The sequence below is a fragment of the Equus caballus genome, chromosome X, assembly GCF_041296265.1.
Source record: "Equus caballus isolate H_3958 breed thoroughbred chromosome X, TB-T2T, whole genome shotgun sequence".
Lineage (NCBI taxonomy): Eukaryota > Metazoa > Chordata > Mammalia > Perissodactyla > Equidae > Equus > Equus caballus.
Genome location: NC_091715.1, coordinates 5,741,273 through 5,766,955, shown reverse-complemented (window position 1 = coordinate 5,766,955; position 25,683 = coordinate 5,741,273). Strand labels below are relative to the sequence as shown.

The window sequence follows — 25,683 nt, the reverse complement described above, 5'->3', positions numbered from 1 at the left end:
CTGAATGTTATGAATTCTCTATCTACCTTGCCTAGTTTGAGCACTCATTATTTATTCAAAGTCTGTACCTTTAGAAATATTACCTCAAAAGAATCCCGGAAGGTAGTCTCCATTCCCGTGTCTATTTATAAGGGGAAGGTATGGAGATGCAAAGGAGTGAAGGAATCTGCGTAGGTGGCACCTGCCTCCTTGCTCCCTCTGAGATTTCAACACCGGGTCGATTCCAAGCTGATGCTCTTCACCCTTCCTCATCTTCAAACTGTGGCATTTCTCCTGATCCTTTAGGATCTGAGCAGGCAATTATGATAAAGCCATGTCTTAAAATTTTTTCAGACAGCTATAATTTCATAGCTTTTGCGGGGGTGGAGGAGGGAGAATGTCTAGGACAAAAAGTCTTTGGTATTAAATTAACAATGAATGTGTGCAGCTAATTCTCTGACTACAGGAAAAAGCTTAAATCACTTTTCGTTTCTTTCATTGTGCATAAGGCCAGGAAGCATTAATTCATTAGGGATATCCTGCTGATGTGAAAGGCTTCACCAGCTCTCCGGAGACCCCACTCGTCTTACCTGACTTATTACGTGTCAGTGACATAGGTATGATTGCTCTCAGCTGAACACTTTTCCTAGCACAGTCCTCACGTATATGAAGAGCATTATGAATATCAAGATATTGAAAATAAATTTCTCTCGGATGAATGCTGCCTGACTGTAATCAGCCAAAACGGTAGCTACTAATTATTTGCGGAGAAGAAAAAGAACCAGGTTGAATCCATGTCCGTTCTTTGACTGAAGTTCTTTTTGAGCAGAGAAGCCGTTATGGTGTTACTTTCTCTGCATGGTGCAATATCCGGAAGGCCCATAGGAAAAATATTCCTGCTAGGAATCCCACGTAAGCAATGGAAGAATCCTATTTACCGTCTTTGATATCTACCTGTTGTCCAGCTGTGTCCAGGGGAAAAACAGATTGCTAAGAAAACAGAGTGAAGTGAGCTCCTGGGCTGGAGTTCATTCTCTGGAACTCAAAGTCAACGTTTTGTGTGAAAAGGAGTGTGATTGTGTGAAGAAAGGGTGGGTATTAGGAGGTACAGAAGTCATTGGACGGAGGAGAGAGGGGAAGGGAATGACCTTTGATTTCTGACTCCTTGAGACACCCAAATTCAATCTGAGAGCAGAATATTCTCCAGCTGCTTCCAGTTCGCCACTATAGAAAATCCTGGAAGTAAACCCAAATTTTTGGTTTTGTTTTTGTTCTGTTTTGGTCCTGGGGGATGCTTTTTGTTTAAAGCCTCTGTGGATTCAGAAGAGAAAAGTATTAATTCATGCCTTAGATACATCCATCAGTCTATTCGCTTGCTCTCAGGGTAACAGAGTGCCTCCTCCAAGTTCTTAAATGTGTTGATCTTAATTTCTCGACTGTTGGTTCATCTTGTCTAAAGTGGCTAGTGAGCATCGAAAGGCAGTTTCTGGGTCTTCTTTCTGTTCGCTAACACTGTAGATAAAGCCTGTTGACTTCTCTGCTTTAGTTTCCTCTGGTGTTGAATTCTATTCATATGGTCTCAGATTTGATGAAATATTAAGATGCAAGGAAAATGTGAGCTGCAAAGAAGGTGTTCTGAACAGAAGCTTCTTCAAATATAAGTCACACACAGTCTGCCTTTGTTGCTTAATTTTGTAGTGAATAGTTTGAGAAGTGTTTAAAAGCTAGGAAAAAATCCATTTGAAGACTGCTAGGCTCCTTTCTCTAATTTAGTTCAGTGTGACTGCATTTACACAGGAAAGCCACACTGGAATTAATCTAGTTGGTATTAATGGAGAACCTTACATGCTTATCCCAGTCAGATTTCTGCTTTAGACTTGACAATTTAGTCCTCAAGTTAGGTTATCAGTTAAAGGATTCCGTCCATTTCCTTTGCATTTTATTTATTTGGCCAGCATGTGGCGCTGTTTCCTGTTAAAAGTTGCCGTTTTCATCTTTCAGAAGCATCTCTCCAAATCTATGGTATTTATACGGCTCAATGTAAATTTCAACAGGCTTGAAAACATCAAAGAAGAAAAACCCACTTAAGTCTTTTTAACAGACTAGAATTTCAATATTTCTGAAGAGCACCTGAAGGTTTCTTTTCATGTTCAGGCATGAAAATCAGAATAAAAGTATGATTGTTTATTTGAGCTTCGTTTAAAAGTCTCATTTTATAAAATTTCAAATATGAGTTTTACTGAAAAATTCATTATGCATTTCACATTAAAATTAGGCCACTCGGAAATGAGCAATGAGGTTTTTAGTTAAAGTTATATCATTTAAGATTTAGTTAAAAGAATATAATTTAAATTTCTTTTAATTTGCTTACGCTTCTCAAAATGTATGGTACCGGGCAAACCAGTAATATTTTGGTCAAGATCCAGAAACAAATAAGTTACTTTTCATATTTTAAATAGTTTCCAGCATTTGGCTATTATATAGTATTTCTTTTATGGTTATGTGTATGTTTTTCAATATCTACAGCTGATTTATAAAATCCGGTATGCAAACACTGACTCTGTATGGTTGGTTGATCATTGTAGTGTAGCTAACATTAGAATTAGGGTAAAATCAGTTAATTGCCTAGTCATTGGGACAAGTATTCAGTTTTACTTGCATTGAACATTCTCTGAAACCACTGAATTTCCAAAACCCAATGTCCCTGAGTGGTCCAGCAGATGCTAAAATCAACAGAGGCCATCAAATGCACTACAGTTAAAAACTTGCGGGGAAGGAAAAAGCACTCACAGTTGAACATCATCATTGCTATACAGCTGACCCTTGAAACCTGAAAATGCACCATCTGATACATTTTATTGTTTAGTAATTATTGCAATGACAGAATAAAACTTTAGTGATGACATAATTTAGAAGAGGCTCTTAGCGTGACTGCAGAACAGGTACTGAACAAATTGAACACTGATTGATGCTGACTGTGGGGGAGGGAAAAGGACAAGGAGACAAATTCTTGAAAAGTAGACGTAGCTTGAAATCGTGTTATTTGACAATTCTTTGTATATGTTGCCAAAAGAGATATAAAATTCATTAAAATATTCTTTAGCACATAAAAGTAATACCAAACACATTTCTGATACTTCTTAGTAAAATCTTAGTAAATATCTAGGTAATTAATAAAAATAATACCTTTAAAACTTGTATATACAACTGAATTTTTATAATCTCATTGAAGAGGAGAATGTGTTGTATGCTAAAATTATCCCCAAGTAGGATGTCTACATTGCAAGGCAATTAAAGGAAGCAGGTGATTGCAAATGGATATGGGTGTTCTCTTCTGAAAAGTAGAGTGTATATTCAATGACCCAATGCAAAAATTATAATTTTCATTTGTAAAATGATTAAATTTGCCATCAGAGACCAGATTGGTACAGTACCGTAGAGGTTCATCCCATTCTTGCCTGAAATCATATTACAAAAGATGCAAATCTGATATGTATCCATTCAGTTGTTCATTGCACCCCACGATTCTCATTTCACTATTTCTGATTTTCTCAAAGGCTCTCTCGGTATTCCCTGGATCATGAGATTCAAAGCTGAGCAGAAGGGAATTAAATCTGGAGGAGGAGGAGGAAAGCACAGTTAATGAGGAGATCTAGAAGGGTCTGACTATGCAATTCTGACAACTCAGCATGGAAATGTGGAGGGGAGAATGGCCGGAGGCCCTAGCAGGACATACTTCTTGGTTTTCTCACGTTTTCTTTTCTGGAAGTTAATTGCAATTTCTGAGAGAAGATGGATATTATAGCATCACCAAATGAAAGGTGTTAAAAGGAAACAGACCCTCATATGTGAGTTCTTGCCCCTCACTTCACTGTCACCTCTAACTCATAACCAATGACCAGGAACCGCATTCTGTTTTAAGACTCATAAATGCCATCAAAGTAAAGTATTGGTCATCTCTGGTTTTAGAGAGAGTCCTCAATTTGCTTTTCCAAGAGGAGCATATCAGAGAGAGATTATGTTTGCTTCCTTCGTAGTTTATCCTTATCAAATGTAGCTGGAAAGCCTTTGAAAAAAGCTGCGGGGCCTGCCCTGTGGCCGAGTGGTTAAGGTCGTGCTCTCTGCTTCGGAGGCCCAGGGTTTCGCTGGCATGAATCCTGGGCACAGACATGGTACTGCTTGTCAGGCTATGCTGAGGCGGCATCCCACATGCCACAACTAGAAGGACTCACAACTAGAAATATACAACTATGTACCAGGGGACTTTGGGGAGAAAAAGGAAAAATAAAAAAACAAAACAAAACAAACAAGCTGCTAGCCCCAAGAATGAGGCTAAGAGTGTCTTGGCTAAATGCATTGAAAAAATATATCAATGTGATTATTAAGAAATAGATTGGTGGGTCCAATCCATATCAACACAAATACCTAAAAAAGGCACTTTAAACAAAATGAAGTCATAGATGCTATTGAAATCAAAGCGTCCACTCGGTGTTTTAATGGGGTATATGTTTTCTACATCAATTATCTGTCAAACTTGTCCCTGACTCACTTGCTATAGAATCACCCCAGGTGGCGTGTAAAAGGTGAGATGCCAGCACCCGACCCCAGGTGGCGGACCCCGAATCTCTGAACATGGAGTCCTGGAGTCCACCTTGAGCGAGCTTCCCAGGGGGCTTCTTACTCTCTGCTAAAAAAAAAAAAGTAAAGAAGACGAAACTAATAACCTAAATAAGTTGCAAGGAAGAGCATAGCTCACTTTCTGGAAGCTGTGAATGAGGGCCTTGTTTTGTGTGTTTCCTCTATAACCTCACCAAGACAGGCACACATTTTGGTCTATCTTTGCTGACATAGCTAGAAATGAGTCAATGAAGGCCCTTTTCTACTCTCCCTGAGAGATGGGTGTTTTGTCTATTTAAGTCAAACTGAAGTCAGTTTAAGGTTCGTTTCTTCTCCAGACAAATTCAGACCATGGGGTTCAAGTTGGCTTTGAGGAAAGACACACTAAGCCCTTTGTCACTAATGCACCTGGACGATTCCCACGCGTTCCTTTATCAGTCATTTCTTCCATACACACTTCTGGTTGTCCTCTCCTGCCGTTGGTTGTCATGAACTTAGGGTGTGTCTTCACCAGTCCTGTCAAAAGTTAGAGAGGTCCCATGTGCCAACTTGCAGGGTGAGCTGCTTAATAAATTGGCTATATGTGAGCAGAATAAAAAACTAGATTTTAACTGTTATTCTGACTTTACAAAAATGTTTTCCTCTTACAAGTTACTTCAAACTGTAATTAACATAAATAACATGGAAAAGGCCAGCATGGTAACAGAGGATGTCTGTACTAATTCTAAAAGAAGAAAGCAATATAAATGCTAGTATTATTCTAACGTGTGCATAATAAGGTAGCCCTAAATGTTTAATCCCAAGCCTTCTGTTCAACCGACTAGATGTTCTCTTTTGTGGTTTATTATAAAATGCATTTATTCATGGCAATGAATATGCTATGGAACCCATATAAGTAACACACACACTGCTTTTTAAAAAAATAGTGATCCCTTTGAACGTTTAAAAGCTGTTTCTAAAAGCTCACCATGCTTGTCCCTATGATTTCCCTGTCCAGAGTATAAATTTCATGATATGACATGCAAAGTCATAAATCAAAGAAAATGTAGGCAGGCATAATATCCTCGCCTTCACCAAGACCAGGTGTTCGCTTAACTTTAAAACTTGCACAAGCACTGTGGAAGGATCGGCTGCAGCTTTTGGAAACGTTTTTAGTAATTCCCAAATGAAAGTGATAACAGTCAGAAGACAGTCCCTGGATTCAGATGTCACGCACTGACACAAGACTTTATACACTTCTAACTTGGGGTCACCATGATTAGCTTCTTTCCTCCTAGTCAATATTAAGTATGTTTAACATTCTTAAAAAAGATTTCCATTTGCAACTGAGTATCTTTTAAACAAATTACTGAGCTCGTGTGAGATCATGCCTAAAGTTTTTTATGTTTCCAGCTCACGTGTAGAATTGTCATGCTAAAACCTACAGATAGGACTGGCTACATAATTTGAATGTTGTTCAAAATTAAAATCAAGATGGTGACAGAAGAACATTAAACCAAGTGTGGCTCCTTCTAAGATGGGGCTCCGCACAATTGTACAGGTCGCACACCCATGAAGCCGGCTCTGCCTACAGAAACTTTGAACAAGGCAACTCTGATTTTTTTAATTCATTGAGAAACACATTAAGACATTAATTCTATTGGCCTTGCTGACTTACCTATGTGGAGAAATATATATGTAAGATGAGGTACTTGAAACAGAATCGTAGGTATAATAGGATCACTGTAGATGGTGGTTGTTATAATTTAACAGAAAGATCCCAGAATCACAGAGTGGAAACTGTGCAGAAACCTAGGAGGAGAAGGCTGGAAATTGGAAAGAGCCAGAGGCTCTGTGCAAAGAGGGATTAAGCTTTGTGATGGATCGCGGAGCAGACCGAGTGCATCTAGACGCTCTGCTGTGCTCTGCTGTGTGCGTATGGAGGTATGATGTTTTGGAATGTGTGAGTGCAATTTTGTACGAGAACGTGGCAATGTCAGTGCACAGAAACATCAGTCAATTGTTCCGCATCCAAAAGTGAGTGTGCATGAGTCTTTTTGACTCGACTGTGTTACATAAATATCCCCATGTCTGAAGCACAGGCTTCGTGACCGCATCCCAGCACTCTCTGGGGTCTCCCAGTCGCAAGGGGGCTGGGGCACTGCCATTTCCCAGCAGAGCTCAGGGAAGCAGAAAGCTTTGTTACAGGTGGTGTAGTACAAATGCAGCCGTGTCTCTTTCTCTGGCATGGCCCCTGCTGGGGAGAACATGTGTGCTGAAAGAGCATTGGAAAAGAGTACAAGAGACGATGGGGTGGCAATGTCACTGCTAAGAAGGCTGAATCAAGAGGCGTGGGGCAGAACAAGGGGAAGAAAGAGTTTAGGAAAGATTTCTGTTTTGAAGAACTCACACTGGGACTGCAGTGCTTACTAGAAAAACAGACACCCGAGGAAACAACGTGTGTGGGTCTAATTAACAAATGTCACTAGCTATGTACTCAGAGTTAATAAGAAGATATCCCAGATAATAAGAAGACGGAAAGAAGGGAGGAAGAAGGAAGGAAAGAAGGAATGGGGGAGGGAGGAAAAAAATGTCAGTCAAATGTCTCTGCCTGGCCTCTGGCTCGTTTCATATCCATTTCAGTTCTGTTACTTAGCTCTTTGCCACTACTTGGGTAAAGGGAAATTCAAATACGGAGAGCATGAGCGAAGCTGGGAGCCGGGGTGAAAATTGGGGAGGCAGCCCACAACTTTAGGGCGCTTGGTCCTTTAGGGCGAGGCCATCCTTCCCAAGACAGCGCCTCGCATCCCAGGCCCGGGCTGGCTCACACCTGGCGTTTACCTGGATGGTGGGGCGAGGTGGAGGCAGGAAGGAGCGAATGCAGACCATGGTGGAACCTGCGTGGGCTGGGCAACGGACCACAGGGAGACCAGCTCAGCGTGGGGACCTGCCCTCCCTTTGGGCGCCCCGGCCCGCCGCCCCTTAGACCTGCGCACGGCCCTCCGCCCGGCCTCCCTGTCACTCACTTTCCTTCCAGCCAATGGCATGGCCGCCTGTCACCCTCACCCCACCCCTCGAGGCCGAGTTGGGAGGGAGGGCGGGGGGCCGGAGTTGAATGATTGAACTTTCCAGCAGAGTTGCGGCGGCCGCGAGGTCCCCGGCAGTGCGGCCCCGGCGCGGAGCTGGGAGCCTTGGCCAGCGCCCGGCGCCCGCGCCCTCGACCCGCAGCCATGGTGCCCGGGGCGCCCGGCGCGGCCCTGACCCTCTGCCTCTGGCTGGCGGCCTCCGGGGTCTGCCTGGCGGCCGGCCCCGGCGCGGCGGCTGCACGGCGGCTGGACGAGTCGCTGTCGGCCGGGAGCGTCCAGCGCGCCCGCTGCGCATCCAGGTGCCTCAGCCTGCAGATCACGCGCATCTCCGCCTTCTTCCAGCACTTCCAGGTAGGGCAACCGCGGCCCGCCCCGGCTCCTCCCCGGCGCTTCGGGTTGCGGCGGGGGCGCACAGGGCGCGCGCCTCCCAGCCTCGGCGCCCGAACTTCTCGCCCAACTGGACCGGCAGATCCGGCTTTCGCTCGGCTTGGATTTTACTATCGGGGTCCTCGAACCCTCCTTTCCAGCCTCCTCCCTGCTCTCGAAAGGAAAATGAAGCCTGCAGCATCTTTCCCCAACTCCCCTTCTTCCCAGCGGAAAACGAAAGGCGATTTCTTTGGGGAGGGAGGGCAGTTTTGTGGATTCCGAGGGCGGGTGTGTGGATTTGTTAGTTGAGGAAGAGTCCCGCAAACTCCCGGGCGTTCCGGGGCCCTCGGCGGCGCCGGCACTGCGCGTGGCCGTGAGGCGCGCGCAGCTGCGCGCGGGGACCCGCGCGAGGTGCCCAGCCCCGCAGGTGCCCGCGGGCCGACACTTTTGTCTCTGTTGAGAGATGCTTTCACACTCGGCGAGCCCGGAACTCGCGGCCCGCACTTCGGGCCCCAGGCAGAGCACTAGGGTCAAGTCGTGTGTTCCACAGTGTGTGTGTTGGGGCGTGGGCCGGGGGGGGGGGTGGCTCTGCGCGCCCCAATTCAGAGCCCCAAAACTTCCAGACCTTGTCAATGAATAGCCTGGAGAGTAAGGGAAGAGTTGCAAGCGATGCGGGACTTAGGCCATGTTTGGATGCTCCGAGAAGAGTCCCGGGGTCCATATATACCCCCTGCTCTCGTAGGTTCTTTCAGCTTGATAGTGGAGTGTATGTGTGTGTGTGTGTGTGTGTGTGTGTGAGCGAGGGTGTGTAGGAGGTTCGGGGAAAAGCACACTTGGCGCCTGTGGAGGGGGTCCATAGTGGCGAGGATCCCCGCGGACTTGCGCAGGCACCCCGGGTGCGGGTGGGCGCACAGGAGCTGTTCCCGGACTCAGCGGAGTTGCGTCGGGCTGCTGCCTTCCCAGCCAGTCCCAGCGCGCGCGCTCTGAAATCTTTCACGCAAACGTCTTGTTTCTCTCGTTTGCTATCGTTCTCTCCCTCGCCCTCTCGCTTCTATCTCTAGCTGCTCACCTGTTCCAAGATCGCAACTTCTCGCCCCAAAGAAAACTGCGGAGGCCGGAAGGAGACTTGGGGCTCTTTCGCGGGGTTCTAAGCCGAGCCCTCTGCCCTTAAGAAATAAACTGGGTGTCCCTCCCACCTGGGCTGGGTTAAGGGGGCCTCCCCGCTGCCAGGCGGCCTTGGGAATTAAGCTGCGATAGGAGGCGGTTGTAATGACGGTGGAGTTTGGGGCGAATCGCCGCCGCCCTCCGGTGGTTCATCTTGGCGTGAGAGCTAATGAAACCTCGCCCCGAATGGCATCAGGGGAACTCAAAGTTGGGATCTTCCGAGAATGAACCAGCTCGCGAAGTTTGCGTGCGCGCGAGTGTGTGGTTTTGTTTGTGCTCAGTCAAAGAAGCAACATCTAGTGGGTTTCACAGAAACTGGCACGCTCTGCGGTCCTCCTGGGCCTCAGGGAAAGCGAAAACCCAGTGCTCGTCTCCTGCGGTGAAATTACGCCGACATCCTGGAGAGGGCTCCTCCCCGGCCACCTGGTTTCAAAACCGCCCTGCCCTGCCTTAAAAGTCGCTCTCCTGAGAAGATGCTGCACTATTGTTTAAATAACAGAAAACAAAACAAAACAGAGCAGCCCATCCCCGGCGAGAAAGAGTATCTTTTCTTTCTTTCTTTTTTTATTGAATTGTCAGTTGCTGTAATTTATTTGTTTTACAGTTTCGGTGGCTAAAGCAGCAGTTTAGATCAAGCCAATTCCCGTGAAAGGCTTTTCTTGTGGTCTCTTGGCGTGATTTCTCTTCGGAAGAAAAACTGCTGACAGAACACACATTGCCAAACAATCCTGATTACATTTTAATTAGCTGGGGTGAAATAAGCTGCAAATTACTCAGTTAGGACTTAGTAACTGCTGTTTTTGCAATCAATGGCAAAGCCATTCTTGGAGGTTTAACTCTAACCTGATAATGCCTATTTGGTTTATCTAAATTGTAGGGATTAAGCTTTCTTAGGATTTGAAAAGACAGCCGCACATTCTCCTTATAAAACCTCAAGCTTCCCTGGCCCTCCCCCTTTTTAAATGGTTGGGGGGAGGTGGAGGAATCAGCTGGAGCCAACTCATTACGCTGCACATGGTATTTATTAATGGGTGGGGAAGGCGGGGCCAGAGGAAGCTTTTGGAAGAGTGCCTTCTGTCAGGGTCAGCCCACCGCACCTACTTGTGCAAATAAGCCCAAGCTGAAGGCTGTTTCTGGAGCATTTGCCATCTCCAACTTCTCTTGCACAGTTCTAGGCATCTTTTTAAGGCTAGGAGAAGGCTTGCTGCCAGCCTTGGAGCCAGCCAAGTGTGTGGACTCTTAGGCGTGAAAACTGCCAGGCCTTGGCTAGGAAGAACCCAACCTCTGCACTCATGGTACAGACAGAGACTCAGAGCCACCAGGGGCAGTGACCTGGGCTAGCAGACCTGCAGAAGAAGCTGGAATCGCCTGGTCTCCACCCCGATTCAGTGCCCTTTCCAACGCCTCCCAGCCCTGCAGCAACAAGGCGGGAGGACTGTGAGTAGATGGTGCGCCCCTGGTGTCTGTGGGGCTGGCTCAGCTTCACCTGTCAACCACGCCTGAAAGCGCAAGGGACTCAACACTGATGCACGGAGGTGGGAATGGTGACGGGGGATGTCTGAATTATCCGGCACAGCCCCTGACCTAGAAGAGCTTAGAATTTCAGACTGAAAGGGAGACGGATTCTCGATTGCATCGCTTCACTGCTGAGTGCTGCCCCTCATTCATGAAAACAAGCAGTACAGGTTAGCACCTCCCAGGGGCTCAGTCTCCAGCTCCACGATGCCCTGTGCAGGGCGTTTGGCACTTTGCAGTTTCAGGTTAACACTTACATATGTGGGTGGTTAAAATCCTGCCAACAGAGGTGATTGGGAAGGACATCCTCTTATCAGTGGAATGAAGATGAGCTCCGAGCTGTGGGGTACGGAGCAGGGGAGTGGGCTCTGGAGCCAGGCAGAACTGCTCTGCATCCAGGCTTTGCCACTTTGCAGATGGGTCGCTTGGGCAGACTGCTTTCCTGAACTCCCAGCCTCCTCTGTGTCCACTGGGAGATGAGTACCTGCCCAGCAGGGTGGAGATCGTAAAACATGTTGGGGCTAACGAAAGTGATGGTGATAAAGGAGCTAACGCTAACTGGGAGATTACGAAGTTCCAGACAGTGTTCTGGATGTCTTACAAGGCTGTCTCACCACGTAATCCCCACACCCACCATATGGAGGAGTACCGTCTGTGTTCTCCTGTAATTGATAAGGGGGTGAGGTGCTGAGAAGGCGGGTTGGTCACACAGCTCATAGACGGCAAAGCTCGGTTCTGAGCTAAGACAGCTACCAGTTTTTGGGTTTGTTTTTATTTTTATGGTTTCATTGTTTAGTTGGTTAATTTACTTCAGGACTGACCTAATTTTCAGGACCTGGCGCAAAATGAAAACGTTTGGTCCATTATTCCAAGAGCAAGAAAAAAAGTGTTAAAGGAGCTAAAATGTAACATGTTTTCCTTCTGTGGCCCTTCTCTCTCAACTTGTCGTGGTGTTTTAAATTTGCTGTTCAGTGCGCTTCTCAGTAAAGAAAAATTTAAAAATTGAGTTACTAGCAGGGATTTTACTGCTCATCGTTATATTGTGCGGGGGCAGTGTTACAGATGTCAGAGCATTTCACTTGTCTGGGGAATCCCCAGTATCATCCAATTCAGATTTCCTGGCTCTTCCCTGGAGGGTGCTTTGAGATGGCTGGAGGGAGAAGCAGAAGCCAGACTCAGGAAGGTGGGAAGGAGGAAGAGAGGCCCCCCCCAAGTGCTCAGTGTGGCTTGTGCCCAATAGGCCCCCCCAAGGGGATTTTGCAGGATGCCTGTATGCGTGTAGAACTTCACAGGTACCTGGGGCCTGGTGTGCACCCATGCTTGCTCAGGCATAACACTTGCCTGGTCTCATATTCTCCCAGCTGCTGGACCAATGCACTGCACTGTGTTCTAGATGGATCCTCAGGAAGTTGAGCCAAGGGTCTCCCCCTCCTGCCACTCAACCCATGGCAGATGGGCAACTCCCAAGTGTACTGCAGCCTTCTGCTGGATGCAACTGGTACCTGCATCGGGGATGGGCAATAGGTTTGTTCCTGTGGAGTCTTGGGCTCTGGCTGGCCACCCACCAGACACAGCATGGTGCTACCAGCTTGGGATTAGGACACCACCACTATCTTCTGGGACACTTCAGGGCATGCATGCTCAACCCTGACTCTCCTTGCACCCACATCCAGGTCCCTGCAGGGGACACAGTGTGACGGTGATTTGAGGGCAAAGAGTGAGGAGAGAGAGGTTGGGTTACGACTGAGGTGCCAGTGGCTGAGGGAGTGGACAACCGAGAACCTTTCCTGGGGAGGTAGGAGGCAGCATCATGTGTGGTCAGAGGCTCCAAGCCTCCACACTTCCATCAGACTTAATGTACAAAACACAGACTCGAGGAGAAAATCATTAAGAATTTCAACATGGCGATTGAAGAGCGTTAAACCCCAGGCACATGTCCCATTCTGAGCATGGGCTGTGTGCACTGGTCACGTGTCCATGAAGCTGGCCCTGGTCTGGGTCTTGTATATAAGGTTGCAGAGCCCTTTGGAAGGCATGAAGCCCACTTGGCACGGCGGTTCCTCAGAGGGCTGTCCGTGGTGTTCAATGCTGACCTGTGCTCACTTGGCAGTAACCTCCTCTACGCTTGTTTTCCCACCTTCACTAGAAGATTAAAGAAGAGGGAAAAAGAAGAAGATTGTGCCTGAAATAAGCTCTATCTCTCTTTAGGCGAATCTCATTTACCTTGAGAGTGACTTCCTCTCTTATGCTAGTTTGAGACATTGGGGCATTTCTTGTGGGAACCTCCCCCCACCGCCCCTGCCGGTTTTGCTCATGATGGCGACAGTGGAGCTGAATCTTGGAGCCTTAAAGATAAAGTCATTCCGCTAAGTATTAGCAGACCTGGAACCTGCTCTTCCTCTGCCTGTGTTTTCTCAAAGGAAGCTCAAGAAAATAGGGTTTGAGGACAAATAGTAGTTCATGTGCAATAGAGGAGAGAGAGTGTATCTATCTCTGCCAGAATTCCGGACTGCTCAGAGAAAAAGTGGGTGGAATCTTGTTGGAAGATAAGTAGCAGGTTGCTGGCAGCCTTGGCCCTAGGGTTCTAGAATTTTATTAGTGTTAAGAGATTCTTGCTTAATGGGACTTATTCACCCTATAGAATACCACTGATAGGCTCGCTTAGGTAGCTGATCAGAGGCTTTTCCTCGCAGTAATTGGAAGCTGTTTGTTTTGGCAAAGGAGAGGATGAAGCTGGTGATTAGCTCATTCTGCTTAGAGAACCAGCCTCTCCTCCAAGGAAAAGTAAACAGTTTGCGCGGGGTGGGGGGAAGCTTAGCAGCCAACAGTCAGGCCCCTGCTCAGAGATTTGGGAGGAGCCGTTCCGTGGTGAGTGTCCTCAGCCCTGGCGTGTCCGTCTGCCCCGCAGTCAGTCTAGGTTGTGTGCCGGAATGGCCGGGTGTGGACAGAGTCACTGGGAAGAAGGCCGGCCTCAGATTTGGCCGTTCTCTTTCCTGGTTCTGGGTCACTGGATCTCTGGCCGGGTTTCTAAGAATTCATGAATTTGACCCAAATCAAACATTAGGCTGTTCATGGCAAATTTTCAAGTTTTTAATACAGTGTTTCTCCGTGAATGTGATTTAAAAGTCTATCTTTATTGTGACTATTATAGAACATTTAAAAACACATTAGAAAACAGTGATTGACTTGTTCATTTCTTTGTGCACTATATCATTAGAGGAGAAATTATATATTTACATTTAAACATTTTTATATTTTGTATATATATGTGTGTGTGTATAATATATACATGTATGTGTGTCTGGAGGTCTAAATTAAAAAGTTAAAGTTACTGTTGGTGCAAGTGTTCCTCCTTTAAAAAACTTAATCAAAAATTAGGAAGTTACTCTATTTCTTTGAAATGGATTCACCGGATTTCATTGTACAATCCACCGTTGTGTGGTTCAGTGAATGGGCGTACAACTGAAGGGTCCGGTAGAGAAACTTGTGAACGTGTTAGTGGGCACCGCTTGTATGAACTCAGAAATGGAGAAGTTCCCATGAATCACTTGCATTGCTTTACAGAATTCTACTCTTGTACAATTTGGAGGGTGGGGCTGGGGGCAACAATCAGCAAAGCATATCCATATTATCAAAAGACGTTTTATATATGAAAAACGGGACCAGGGAAAATTGCAAATGCCCCATTGCAAGGCCTTGTGCAAATTATTGCAGAACTTATACTTTGCTGCCTTGTCTAAGCTCAGAGGCCTTTTAGACTCCCCCAGCCGGTCGCCTCTCAGCATTTCTATTGCACTCAGCCTGGACTCCGTATTTTGAAAGTGTGTTGTCTGGCAACATATGGCATTTATTAAGTATGACTTAGTTTTTCCTCTTTGCATTAATCAAAGATACCCATAAGTCTATCAAGCTTCGGATCAGCATGAGGTCTCCCACGTTACCAGAGTAGACTGATAAAACTCATAATCTTGACATTTTAGTTATCTTTGCACCATCATCTGAGGAAATTGTGTACTTTTTTTTGGATTCTCTGAAATATTGAAAATAGGTCACAGACACCTATTCCTCCTCAGTACATGCTGCTGGTGACCTTCTGTCCCTCACCCCGGCAACCCCAGGCTCCCGTATCAGCTGCTAATAGCTTACAGCTGCTGCTTCTGATACTAACCTTCGGCCAATGGGTGTCATCTTGCCAGCAAGACAGGGTATCCTACTCCCTTGATGAGGGCAAATCGTGGCCATTGGCTCACTGCTGGGGGATCCAGGAGGCCAGCCCCCTGCTGGGATCAACTCTCCCGTACAGTTTATGCTCCAAAGCGTTGCATGGGACCAGGCTCATGCAGGTCAGCTGAGCTCACGTCCCTACTCAGCTTTCTCAGCTCCTCCTCCTGCCTCCTCCCCTCCCCTTCCATCAAGAGCTTCCCTACCAGTAGATGACATACCCAGAAAGCCCCTTTTCAGCCTCTGCTCCTAGGAAACCCAATCTCAGACACCTCCCTTCAGAGATCCCTGATCCAATTCATTCAACACTTTTGTTTTTCAGATGAGACAACTTGATGCTTATAGAAATAACTCGTGCAAGCACGTACAGATAGTAGACACAAGAAGTAAAAATAGAGCCCAGCCTTCACAACTGTCAGCTCAGACTTTTTTCCTCTGTCACTTTAAAAAAAAGTCTTGAGAGTTTATACAAACTTTAAAAAATCCCTCTAAATGAAGAAGCAGTTAGAGTCAGAACATTTTCTCTTATTTGAGTTTAGCTTATATCTCCAGAGGATTTCAGTAAAAAGATTTCATATTGTGAGCCCAATTTATAAGCACATCGTGCTCCTTCATTGTCCAGAATTAAGTGAAATGTCAAAAATATATACTATTAAGGGAAGCTTGAAGTAGTTGTATGGTAGGTAGACAGCAGATGGGGTGAGGGGACATCGTTAACTACAGGACTCCCTGGCGGGTCTAGGGAGATGGCAAGGATAGTTAATTCAGATAGTAACCACCTAGAGATTTACTCAGCAAGCAAGCAGGGAGCCACGTCTCCCAGGACCCAGAATCCCCTCTGTGTTCCTAGAAGATTTCACACATGGTTTCAAAGAGGTGTGGGAGGCGTTTTCCTGATGGTAGAGTGGGTTAGATAACAGTAGTGATCCCAACAGCCAATAAGTAAAGAGGAACTAGGCAGGAGTGTTTATGGCTCATTTTAATATGAATCACAGATTGTAGATGCTGGATCTGTTTCTCCCTTAGGAAAAAAAAACAACACAGTTTTAATCACTTCCATTTATTTCAGCTAATATCCATGGATTGCTGCAGTTTCAAAGATGAGACTGTAAAATCCCTGCTCATCAGGAATTTATAGTCCAGGAGGGGCCAAGACTTGTAAACAGACAACTCAGTCCACGAGTGACAGCTCATATAGACTTATTTGTGTGAGATCTCAGAGGAGAGGGAAAGTGTCCTAGGGGATGTGACACTTGAGCGAAACCTTCAAAGCTGGGCTCTTCCAGCGTAGACCAGCCAATGTGAGTAAATACAGCATCCTTGCAACAGTCTGGGCTGTCTCTTGCGGACTGCCAGCGGCTTCTATGGACATGACACAGCATCAGCGCCTCAGCTTGCAGCCAGGCTTTGGGAATGCGGGGAGAGCTGTCCCAGAGCTCAAGTCTGTTGTTCTGTGGGACGGGTTAAGAGCAGGTCATCACACTTAGAGGTGTGTGTACAGTTCCTCTTCCCGTTCTTGCTGATCGAGCTGGACCTCAGGCTACACTCCTGAGGGCTCCAACGCTCTTCAGTTGATCTCTGTGGGGATCCTTGCTAGCACTCCTAAGAAGGAGCCCCAGAGGAGTACAAGAAGGCGTAAGAAGGAGGCTGCCCATGCCATCTCGCTGCCATTACACTTTGGCTGACAGTAGGCCCCCAGTCTGAGTCAGTGGGGGTGGACCCAAAGTACGAAACTCTCCTGAATCACTGGTCCACAGGATGGAAGGTATTTAGCACTGCATCTTGTAATGTCTTGGTGTTGACAAAGTAACTTCACGTAAAGTATCTATTTGACCTTCATAGCAAGTCTCTGAGGTCAGGAGTTTTATTTTTCTTTTACAGATAGGAAGGCTGAAAGTCTGGAAGTGAGATAACCAAGGCTTCAGAGCAGAGACTCAAACTGTAATTTTCATATTCCCAAATATTTATACTACACAACCTGCTTCTCAGGATGTTAACAATGAGAGGAGGCAGAGTGGAAATATCAACTGCAGCATAACCAAGAATCATGGAGTTTGGGGGGTAATAGTCCTACGTTTCCCATTCTCTCATCGGCTCCTGGAGGCACCACTGTGTCCAGAGTGGCACAGCTGTGGATGATTGAAAGGCTGCTGGTATGATAGAAAAAGCCTTAAAAACAGCAGTCCGTCAGCACCCTCTCCTGTGCCTTTGTCCACCCAAATCCTTCTTCCAATCAACATGAACCTGTCACACATAGTCGTCTCTCAGGTGGCTTAGGTTGTGGGGACCCGGCAGAAGTGAGATGTGCCTCTTGCCCTCAAGAGAATTATTTTCTACCAGAGAGAGGGACATTTAAGTAAATAGTGGCAAAGAGTTGTTGAAGTGAAGAAACAAACTATTATAGTCATGAGTCATCTTTTAAATCTTCGTATATAATCAGTTCACACATTATCCTAAGTTCTTAGATGAAGAGTATTTTTTTCCTCTTACAAATTGACTTGGTTGAGGTCCACCAAAATTTCCACTTGTCTAACAAAATAGCAGAGTGTTATTGTGATCCTTGCAGAAATGTCCCAGGAACGGCTGTTCTCCTTGATGTCATGGAAGATGAGTTTGTTTTCTGGGAATGACAGAAGCCTCCATATTTAGCCTTGACCTTTGTCCTTGGCTCCCTGCTGTTCTGTACGGCGGTGGGACACATGTAGAGTATTAGCAAGTGGTCCTTGTGGCTCATATGTGTGTGGCAGCTACTCCCAAGAACTCGGTGCGCCTCATATGCTTACTTTCTTTCCTTTTGTTTTGGCTTTGGGTGTGTGTGCGTATGTTTACACTTTATGATTCTCTCTATGGTCTCTGTGAGATATAAAAGTTGGACAATGAGGCATTCTGAGAAAAGGAGAAGTTAGAAAATTCTCAAGGCTGCACATGAAAATGGTGCTGAATGGGGGTTCTTTCATCCCCAAAGTGCTAAAATCTATCCTCAGGGGACTCTGAGAGACAATAACGCATCAAGCAGGATCAAGAGGGAAAAAAAAGCTAACCACGATTCTTAATTCACATTCTATTTGTCCTTTTGTTTGAAATTGTAACTTCTGTCATTTAATAAACTTTTTGCTCTCCAAGTTGTTAGTATTTTGCCAAGTTGAGAAAATAATATTCTGTGTAGGGTGACCTCCAAAATATATAATTTAGTTTTTCTTATTACCATCTTTCTTTGAAAGAGAAGGCAGATATATTGTCACTACTTAAAAAGTCGCATGATGTCTGGTGATCAGATTCTTTATTTTAAGGAAGTACATTATCCAAATTGGTATGTACATGATCTTAAATCACCTTCAGCAAACACAAATGCATATTGCCCCTCAATTTAGTGTCTGGTGATCACTGATGACTTTTTAAATTTCATAGCTAATTTCTTGTTATATTCAAAGAGGTGACAATTTCATAAATCCAGACATGAAAACATAACCAATGAATCCGTTTAATGAAATGGAAAACGTTCATTTTGCAGAGTAATCCATCACCTTCCAAAAATGGCATCAATCGTACTAGCGCTTGGGACAAGAGAAATGATGGAAATTCATTTACTTATGAAATTTAGAGATGTTTTCTCCATAGTTTGTTTTCAGTTTACACCTTTTTTCAATTCACTGTAATATTCTAATGCATTAAGAATTCATATTTTGAAACACATTGCATTAGTTTTGGTGTTTCTCCCTCTCTCCAATGCAAATGACATGCTTATCTAAAGGCAAACCAGATGGGTTACATGCTCAGTTGGGAGGTTACTGAGAACTTCTCTAAAAGAAAGACTGAAACGTTGAGAAAGTCTAAATGCAAGCAAAAATGAAGTTTCCAGGGTAAAGGTGATTTCACCTATTAGCTGTGTCCCTGCTGGGTTAGTGTGAGTGGTTCCTCCGATGTAAGTTTATCAACTCTTGTTTAATTCTCTACTAACACATAATGGAGAGAGACAGCCCTTTCTAGATTTAAACGTCTCAGCTCCTGTCGTTAAATGCTTACACTATTGCAAGTAATAGCACTCTTTTGAAATTCATCCTATTTGTTATACTTTGTGGACTGGAAAGAAAATTGACAAAGGCTTGCAAACCTAAAATATCAAGAGAGATTTCAAAGAAGATACATACTTTATATTATGTGTCACCCTGTCCCCTGGACAGGTTTCCCAGTGCTGTCCCAATGACCAAATACGCCAAGGAGCCCTGCACTCCAGGGCCACTAGCTTCCTTTCCATTTGATGAGCAGACCCCTGTACGATGCACATACCCAGACCCCTTACAGTCATCAGGGAATAATAATAATCCCCACATTGGGAAATGTGGAAGTGTTTCCCAAGAAATCTCTGAGCAAACGGTTTCTGTTGAGATACTCAGATTTGCACTGTTTATCCTTCATGCTACTTCCTTCTGGCCCTGTTTGCTGATGTCTTATCCCTCACTCGATGGCCATTTCCCCAGTGAACAGCATTTTGTGCACCAGAGAGGAGTAACTTCCTATGAAACAAGGAGCAGAAGACCTCCCAGCCATCTGGACATCACATGGTGTCCAGGCATCTGGGTGGACCCAGTCTCGCCCAACAGTCCAACATGTGGAGGATTCCAATAGAGGCACAGTTACAAACTGCAGAACACAAACTTGGGCTTGCCTTCAAGAGTTGGAATGATGTCTGTTAACAACGAGAATGCCAAGTCGACCCACAAGTTACTGATTCCTTTCAGAAAGGGTGAGAAGAAAAGAGGACACCAGTTATTCTGAAAATGTTTTGGTAACTGTCATTCTTTTTTAATGTCTTCAGTGGCAGGGAAGTACAGAGAAATAACCTAAGGTGCCATCCACTGTTGAAAATAGTGATTGTTTGAAGGTGGGTACACCCTTTAGAACTAGAGTTTTGCCTTTAAAATCTGAAATATGTACCCCACAGCCCCTTCCTTACATCTTTACACATAGTTGGCCCTCAGCAGAGGTTTGGCGGACATCCCAGCATATCTTTGGATGGAAATTCATTCTCCCTCCATTTCTGTCACCAATTCCCCTTCTCTCCTTTTCCCTCCCTCTCTCCGTCTCCTTGCCTCGCTCTCTTGTTATTTTGACATTTGGCTGTACCATTTTGAAAGCTGCACTGCCAAACCTATTTGCTGATCATTCCAGGAATGGCCTACATCTGGGAAGTTATTTTCCCATTGGGCCAGAATCTAAAAGAAAGTAGGGAATATCTTTTTTTTCATTGTTGTTTCCATATTTTTGTGTCCAAAGTTAGGATATAATGTCCTCACAGCTGCAAAGGAATAAAAAAAAATTCTGGACAGAATGTATTCACTTGGTAAGTATCACGTTTAGCATAGAGAAACATTTAGAGGTGAGAATACAGTAGAACAGACATCTATTTGCATTTTGATCTTCCTGTTATTCAGGAGCCATGGATTTTTTTTAACCTATTTTTAATAGGGCAAGATTTGCATACTCTAGTCCCATTTATTACTCTACAATGTTTTTTTTTTTTTCTAAGAAGATTAGCCCTGAGCTAACATCTGTGCCCATCTTCCTCTACTTTATATGTGGGACGCCTGACACAGCATGGCTTGATGAGCAGTGCACATGTCCCTTCCCGGGATTGGAACCAGCGAACCCGGGGCTGCGGAAGCAGAGCGTGCAAACTTAACTGCTGTATCATTGGGCTGGTCCCTATTACTCCACAATTTTGAAAAAAAAAAAGAGGAAGTTTCTTCTTTTTTGAACAACTGTATGAAATTAGGGCTAAAATTTTATTTCCATATGTATGTCTGCATGCGTCTTATCCACACGTGTCTCATTCAGGATTTCTCAGTCTCGGCATTATTGACATTTTGGGCCCAGTCATTCTTTCTTATGGGACTGTCAGGTGCATTGTAGGCTGTTTAGCAGCATCCCTTGTCTCTACCCACTAGATGCCAGTAGCAACCGTCCCACCCCCAGTCATGAGAAAAAAAATGTATCTCTAGACATTGCAATATGTGCCATGGGGCAAAATCACCCCAGTTCAAAACCACTGGTCTAGTTCTATCCCTTTACATCTCTCCCTGGATCTGTGTGTCTGTAGTTCAATATCTGTTTTCAAATATATATATATATATATATATATATATATATATATATATATGTATGTATGATTCTTTTATTACATATTCAGGTACTCTCTTTGAAAGAATAAACTCTGACACATGAATCAATGAATTAATTGCATTAACAATGTTCTCTTATTTCTTTATTTTTTTTCTACTTTATCTCCCCAAATCCCCCCGGCACATAGTTGTATATTTTAGTTGTGGGTCCTTCTAGTTGTGGCACGTGGGACGCCGCCTCAGTGTGGCTTGATGAGTGGTGCCTTGTCCATGCCCAGGATCCAAACCAGCGAAACCCTGGGCCGCCGCAGCGGAGCACGAGAACTTAACCACTCGGCCACGGGGCCGGCCCCCTCTTTCACTTATAATGTGAGAGTTTGGAAAGATGCTCATTTATGTCTCCATTTGAGAATTTAGGAAAGAATAAGGCACTTGTCTTTATAAAATGCAATTAGAAAAAATAATTTGCTCCCACTCTATGGCAAACATTCTCCTGAATGAAGACAACTGTATCTCTGTCTTTAGCCATACTGATTCTGAAGATATGGCATAGCGTTTGTGGATGTGATAATCATATAAGAAAACTGGGGCTTTCGGCCATGAGCAGCCTAATGTAAATTGGCCATGCTGCATCTTTTCCTTGACATACCTACTATGTTCTTTTTTAATTTAGAGCTGGTCCTAAAGTCTGATTCCCTTGGAGCTTCTTTGCAAGTAAACTTCTTTTCATTTTTAAAAACTTTAGTCTCTGAGCTTTCTTTCAGACCATTTCAGAGCTCTTTGCCTCAGTTTCCTCACCTGTAAAGTGCTGGCGATGGTAACACTGCTCCATTGGGTTGCGCCGTGATGCCTTGCAATTTAGGTGGGGCAGAACCTCACAGGTGCTTAGCGCTACAGAAGTATTAGCTGTTGTTATTGGGATGTGTTAAGCAGAGAGTGAGAGAGTGCCTGGTGTTGAAGTTCTTGGGATGCAAAAATGAATAGTGCACACCTTGATCCTTGGTTCTTCGGTCTGGTCTCGGAGCCATTAAAAGGTAATTTAAACAGCCTGATTTTAAAATGGGCCAAAGGCCTCAACAGACACCTCACGAAAGAAAATATACAGATGGCAAATAAGCATATGCAAATATGCTACACATCTTATGTTATCAGGGAAATGCAGATTAAAACAACCATGAGATACCACTACACAACTGTTAGAATGGCCATAATCCAGAACAGCGACAGTGCCAAATGCTGGCCAGGATGTGGAGCAACAGGAACGCTCCTTCATTGCTGGTGGGAATGCAAAATGGTACAGCCACTTTGGAAGACAGGCAGTTCCTTACAAAGCTAAACATGCTCTTACTGTATGATCCGGCAGTCGCCCTCCTTGGTATTTATCCAACTGAGCTGAAAACTATGTCCACATAAAAATCTGCACACACGTTTATACAGCTTAATTCATAATTGCCAAAATTTGGAAGCAACCAAGATTCTTTCAGTAGGTGAAGGGATTAAAAAAAAAAAATTGTGGTCCATCCAGACAATGGAATGTTTTTCAGCACTAAAAAGAAATGAGCTATGAACCACAAAAAAACATGGAAGAATCCTAAATGCATATAACTAAGTGAAAGAAGCCAATCTGAAAAGGCTACATACTGTATGATCCCCACTCTGACATTCTGGAAAAGGCAAAACTCAGGAGACAGTAAAAAGATCAGTGGTTGCCAGGGATTGGGGGAGGGAGGGATGAATGGGCACGGCACAGAGGATGTTTTAGGGCTGTGAAGCTGGTCTGTATTATTACAGTGGTGGGCACATGTCATTATACATTTGTCCAAACCCATAGAACGTACGATGAGAGTGAACCGGAATGTAAACCGTGGGCTCCGGGTGGTGGTGATGTGCAGTGGAGGTTCATCGACTGGAACAAATGTACCAGTCTGGTGGGGGATGTTGATAATGGGGGAAGCTGTGCTTGGGTGGGGGTAGAGGGGTGTATGGGAAATCTCTGTGCCTTTCTTTTAATTTTGCAGTGAACCTAAAACTGCTGTAAAAAAATAAAATCTTTTTTTTTACAAAGATGAGTTTAAAAAAATTAATTTTTTAATTTAAAAAATTTACCCTTTGAAGTTTCTTTGAAAGTGCTTAGTTCTATAGAGAATGAAATTCAGATCTCTTATATGCTTTTGTCACTTAAAGATTTTCTATTCCCATATGGGAATAGAAATTCTTAAGTAGAATTTTAAATTGAAATTGGAAATCCTGGATAGGTATTGTGTAAGGAGAAAAGGCCATTGGATTCTAGGTCATCTATTCGTTATGAAAACGACTTCCCAGATGCTGGGTGCTTATAATTCTGCAGATAGCACATTTTTCTTGGAATTGATTCTTTTGCAAAGTGATTGCTCTTTCTCGTCCATCACATTTAATTCATCATGTTTTCTCAAGTGATCTCTCATTAAAACATGCTATCTTTTGAAGTTCATATTAAAATAACCCAGAATCATGATGAATGGGCTAGAATATCGTATAAGTCAGGGTGCAGTAGACTGCGAGGTGCTCTATTTTAGTTTGATTAATTATTCTGTGCTCTCTAATGACTAACACATAAATTAGCACAATGGAAAAGCATATATCATGAGAAGGCAATGTGACAAAAATCCAACTTAGTAAAGTCAATTAGAAGGAGAAAAAACATGTATTCTAGTAATTATTTTTTCCTGCTTAGATTTTCCTCACTACAAATGAAACTCAACTAAACTAAATCCTGGATCTCCCAGTTACGTGTTTATGTCAAGGTGGTAGATTTCGCTTTAGCATTAAAATAGGTGCTTCTAAGATTTGTTGAGTGCGTTGCAAAACATGTTGCTAAAATATTCTGTAGGAGTGCAGACGGAAATAACAGTTTGCATTTATGGGGCTTTGTATGTTTTTTCAAGTAGAAATTTTTTAAATGGGTATAGTGATAACGGCAGTAGATTCCAGTTCATGTTATCTGGAGCTATGTTCTCTCTGGCTACTGTTAATGCTTGTGAGTAATTAGTTTGATAACTTAAAATTATCCTTAACCTCTGCTGGTCAACATGCCAGCAACCAGGCGGTAACGCGCCTTGTGGGAATAGCTTGTTATGAACAACAGATCATGCCCGTCAAGCTTCGCAGCTGTCAAGCATCTATTCTGAAAAATAATAGGGTGATGTGAGAGTGCCTGTAAAGCCCACTTTGCTTTTTTTCCTCGCTGTCATCCCGAGCAATAAATAACATCTTCCCGGAGTTGCTCTTTATAAAAATGCCAGTAGAAAGATGCTCAAGATCACTGTAGATGGAGGTGAGGCCGAGACAGAGTGGAGACCAGTTTGGCCTAGACTGAGCAGGACGTCATCACCTCGAGCAGTCCTTGCTCCAAGTGTCAGCCTTGCAGGTTCAGAAGCAGAAATAGACTTGACTTGGTTGGAAATTATACGTGCACACGCATACGCTTACAATGTAAGTCGCATTGTCCTCCTCCTGTTCCAGCGAGGTTCCCCAGCTTTAGCCGAATAAGAATCATCTGGCAGACTTGTTAAAACACAGCCCTTTGCACCCCGCCCCGAGTTTTTGATTCTGCAGGTCTGGAGTGAGGCTAGAGAAGTTGCATGTCTAATGAGCTTTCAGGGATGTGTCTGGTTCCAGGACTCCACTTTGAGAACCACTGCGATAGTTATTTATGCTTTAGGGTTTCTCTCTAGTGTGTTTCTTTGCTTGATATGTTTTCTAGCATTGAAACTTTCTGTTCTCTGCCTCCTGGCTCTAACATTCTTCTTCTGACCAGTCTTCCTTCATTCAATGTTACATAAAATTTATTAAGGTTTAGCTTATTAAATAGGAGTCAGTAGTGGCTTCCTGGGCAGGAACGTCATTGAGGACGCTCAGTTTCAGTATACTCATTTGACAAAGGAGAGGGTTGGGATTGCTATTGGCCGCCATCTCTTGTAAAACGTGGGTTATGGCCCATTAATGCTTCTTCTGACCATATGTGTTCAGGGAATCTGGTTCTAGGATGAAGACTCTTTAGCAGAAATCTTGGAGAGGAAAGGTCATTAGTAGTCCAGGTCTGGCTGTGAAATGAAGGTGAGGAAGGTGAAGTTGAGGGTCTGGACACAGGGTGGAAAGAACGCTGTAAGAACAGATAGATTACACCTGGGGGAGGACAGATTCTGTGCTTGGCCAAACCATCTTGTGACTGTGGTTCTTCCATGCTTATTTAAGCAATCTGTTTTCACCAAAAACTGGACGTGATCCGAAACAGTTTACATTATGGTTAACAATTGTCCCCTATGATGCAGCCATATGCTTTACGATTTAAGTACTTTATGTAAAGACAGACGGGGGACAAGTCATAGTCAGCAAAATGGAAAGACAGATGGGTGGTAATGAGACACTGTGCTCTGACAGAGGCCTAAGAAACTTATAGCCACTATATTTCATTTTGAATTTTAAATAATATTAAAAATAGTGTGATATGATTTGTAAGAAATATATATTTGGTCATTCCGATGACCAAAATATATTTCTCATATATATTTGGTTTTCCTCCACTGGTTCTTGGCTCATAGCTCCTAAAACCCTTGGAATTTCCTGTAATAAAAGTAATAAAGGTGTCTTTTGTTATG

The 25,683-nt window shown here is 44.2% G+C and overlaps 1 protein-coding gene and 1 long non-coding RNA gene across 3 annotated transcripts in view; one reads left to right on the top strand and one right to left on the bottom strand.

Annotated features, from left to right (window-relative positions):
* Positions 1 to 2,148: 2,148 nt before the first annotated feature.
* Positions 2,149 to 7,576, bottom strand: LOC138921906 (uncharacterized). Its single transcript, XR_011434887.1, has 3 exons — positions 7,417 to 7,576; positions 5,005 to 5,112; positions 2,149 to 3,593 (listed from the first exon to the last, which is right to left on the bottom strand). It is a non-coding gene; the product is annotated as an uncharacterized lncRNA (long non-coding RNA).
* Positions 7,577 to 7,685: 109 nt separating this feature from the next.
* Positions 7,686 to 25,683, top strand: part of ANOS1 (anosmin 1) — a 181,174-nt gene continuing 163,176 nt past the window's right edge. For both annotated transcript variants that reach the window (XM_023634133.2, XM_023634132.2), the window contains exon 1: positions 7,686 to 8,012. In XM_023634133.2, the coding sequence (XP_023489901.1) occupies positions 7,806 to 8,012 (207 nt within the window). In that variant the 5' untranslated portion in view covers positions 7,686 to 7,805. The remainder of the gene's footprint in view (positions 8,013 to 25,683) is intronic.